Source organism: Bactrocera latifrons, unplaced genomic scaffold (assembly GCF_001853355.1).
Source record: "Bactrocera latifrons isolate USDA-ARS-PBARC rearing strain unplaced genomic scaffold, ASM185335v1 scaffold_380, whole genome shotgun sequence".
NCBI classification, from domain to species: Eukaryota; Metazoa; Arthropoda; class Insecta; order Diptera; family Tephritidae; genus Bactrocera; species Bactrocera latifrons.
In genome coordinates, this window is record NW_017537024.1 from 163,416 (window position 1) to 166,238 (window position 2,823).

At 33.9% G+C, this 2,823-nt stretch overlaps 1 protein-coding gene across 1 annotated transcript in view; it reads right to left on the reverse strand.

Moving 5' to 3' along the window:
• LOC108972139 (neurobeachin-like protein 1) overlaps positions 1–2,823 on the reverse strand; it is a 70,698-nt gene that overhangs the window by 1,625 nt on the left and 66,250 nt on the right. Inside the window, exon 15 of the mRNA XM_018938639.1 lies at positions 2,594–2,771. Within this exon, the coding sequence (XP_018794184.1) occupies positions 2,594–2,771 (178 nt within the window). The remainder of the gene's footprint in view (positions 1–2,593; positions 2,772–2,823) is intronic.

The window sequence follows — 2,823 nt, forward strand, 5'->3', positions numbered from 1 at the left end:
AATAAAAATTTAATATTTCAATAAAAAATGGAAAATTTTGCAAAGAAAAAAAAAATTAAGAATAAAACAAAATATATTATATTTTGCTAAACCTGTCAAGAACTAGGCACGTTTGCCCAAAATTCTTAAAATTTGAAAATTATGCACATGTATTTTATTAAACAGTGTAAGGCATTCATCGTAGATAATGAAGATATATTCTACTCGTATTTATAATAAATTGTAGATAAGACATACGTGACCTTCCATTTGTCTGACTAAACGAAAAGATAATTCACAGCCTATCTAGTCTACTTTTTTATTGCTAAATTGCGCTAGTCACTAAGAACTTATAAGCTTTGTGCGCTTATTCGCTCACCACCCATTTAGGCTTATTAAATTCACCTGTATCTCTTAGGTAAGCATATCAATACACGTATGTACATAGGTGTAATAAATTATACCACACCTGAGCTAACAAACCAGTAGAAATAATTCATATAATATAAAATTATATGATTTTATGACGGAGATTACGAAGTAATCGCAGCTGCGATTGATTTTTAATTCGTCTAATTTTAACTGCTTAGTTTTATGAGGGGTATATGTGAGCTTATATTAATATTCTTCTCTGCCAGAAAGATCAAACTAGGGATATTACGAAAAAATCACAATTGAAGTGTTTTACAGTATACATTGGTCAGTTTGCTTTCGATTCATTTGAGATTATATTTCACAGCTGCAGCTGTTCATGGTGATGTTGAAGTTATATGAGATTTATGGAATCTTTTGTTTCAAGGATCTGAAAAACATATAAATCCTCGCTAGCTATTAAGAAGTTAGAAGACTAATAGTCAGTGGCTCAATCTTCCCTGCACATTTCCGCATGATGACTATACGTCTAATCTTGATATGTAAATATTTACATTCCATCATTTCCTCATAATATTTCTCACTGTTGTCACTTGAATAATCTCACATCTTCTGAAGATGTTATGCAGAGAAATGTTAACAAAATCTTTGATTTATAATTTAAAACAAGAAGGCCGTGACATTTTTATTAAGAAATTATCGAATATAAATCAGGTTACATTGGCTTAACTATTATAATTTCTTGTATCTGTTCCTTCAAAATTTAATTTGACTTTAGGACTGACATGCATATGGAAAAAATCATACTATTGACTTTGCCTGGGTAGCGTAATAGGTATTAGTGGCCGAAAGCGAGCCATCTGCAACGGACACTACAACACTGTGACTGAGTGTGAATAATTGAGGTTCTCATAAAGCTTTAACCTTAGTCTGCTGTCATCTTAAAAGTACTATACCTCTCTCAAATCTTATCCAATTTGATTTGGACTGACAAAAAAAATTTTATATTTTTACGTATTTTAATTCGGATCCAACTTTTGGTACGAGACTAGTCTTACGAGTGCTTTATATCCAAAACATTAACCAAAATGAGTTAATGTAATACATAAGATATGTTGAGATTATATGCTATTTCTCTGATGCCAGGAACGACGATTATCAAACACTATTGCTTTTTCGTCATTGACCAAGATGGATGGACGACACGCGTGAGACAGGTTTGGGACCTTCACTTGAATGCTCTCTGGCACACAAATACTTGTGTATGTACATAAAGAAGACTCCCCAAAACGCTTTTATAACATTTTCAATGATTCCGTAAACGTTTAAATGGACTAGTCCGGGTCAAATTTGATCAGAATGTATAATAAGATATATGTAATTCCTCAGGGTTTGAACCAAGCCATTTAAAACTAACTAACTTCCAATAAAATTCAAGGAATTAGAAGCCCTAGTCCGGGTCAAATTTGATCAGTCTGTTTCTCAGGGCTTGGACTGAGCAATTTAAAACTAACTGTTATATTTTAATATTCAATTTCATGTATTAGTCCCAATCTGAGACAAATTTGATCAGACGGTATAAAAACTATATTCCTCAGGGCTTGGACTAGCAACTTAAAACTAACCGAACTGTAAAAATAAACTTACATATATTATACTTGATTTGCGTTTCAGTAAATTTTCAGGTATTAGAAGTTAATATAATATAAAAAATGCAATTATATTTTTTGTAAAATTGCTTTTCGTCTAGGTACTGTTAAACACCTTCAGTAAACATTTTTACTAATATAGTGTTATCATAAATAGGCATATATATGTTACACGTGTTTAATAATTGCATCTTTCAATCACCTGACAAGACACGCTCAAGGACAAACTCTTGAATATTGTGTTAGCAAATGAAAAAAAAAAAATTTTATTGCCTGCCAACAGATTGCTATTTACAATTGGACTTTCCCAGCAATTTGCATTATTAAGCAAGCACACACACACATGCTTCGCGCTTTGTATGTATATATACATGTGTGTGCAATTTTTTGTATAAGCACGGCCTATCAACTGAGAGTAATCAAGCAGTTTGCCGGCCGGCCGGCAAACATTTATTAACGCAAATCTACAAAAACTACCGGCACCGCACAGGCGCTCACCCGCCCGCTCCCACAGAACAAACAAATGCCAGCTGGCAACAGAGCTTGTTTAATAGGCACTCGAACACTGGTTCACACACACACTTGCTACTTACCCATGCAAACGACTCATGGTGATATCACCGGCATCGTCCGCCACCACCAAGTAATCGGTAGCCGTATCCAATCCAGTTACACGTCCGGATACATACTTAGAACCAAGACTAGTGCCGTTTATACTGTAGACATGCACCGAATGCGAGGTATCGTCCAGCGCGCTGAATGCAATGTGACCTGGAACAAACCAGAATTAACGAATTAAATTTTTAATTTATTAAGTACAAAA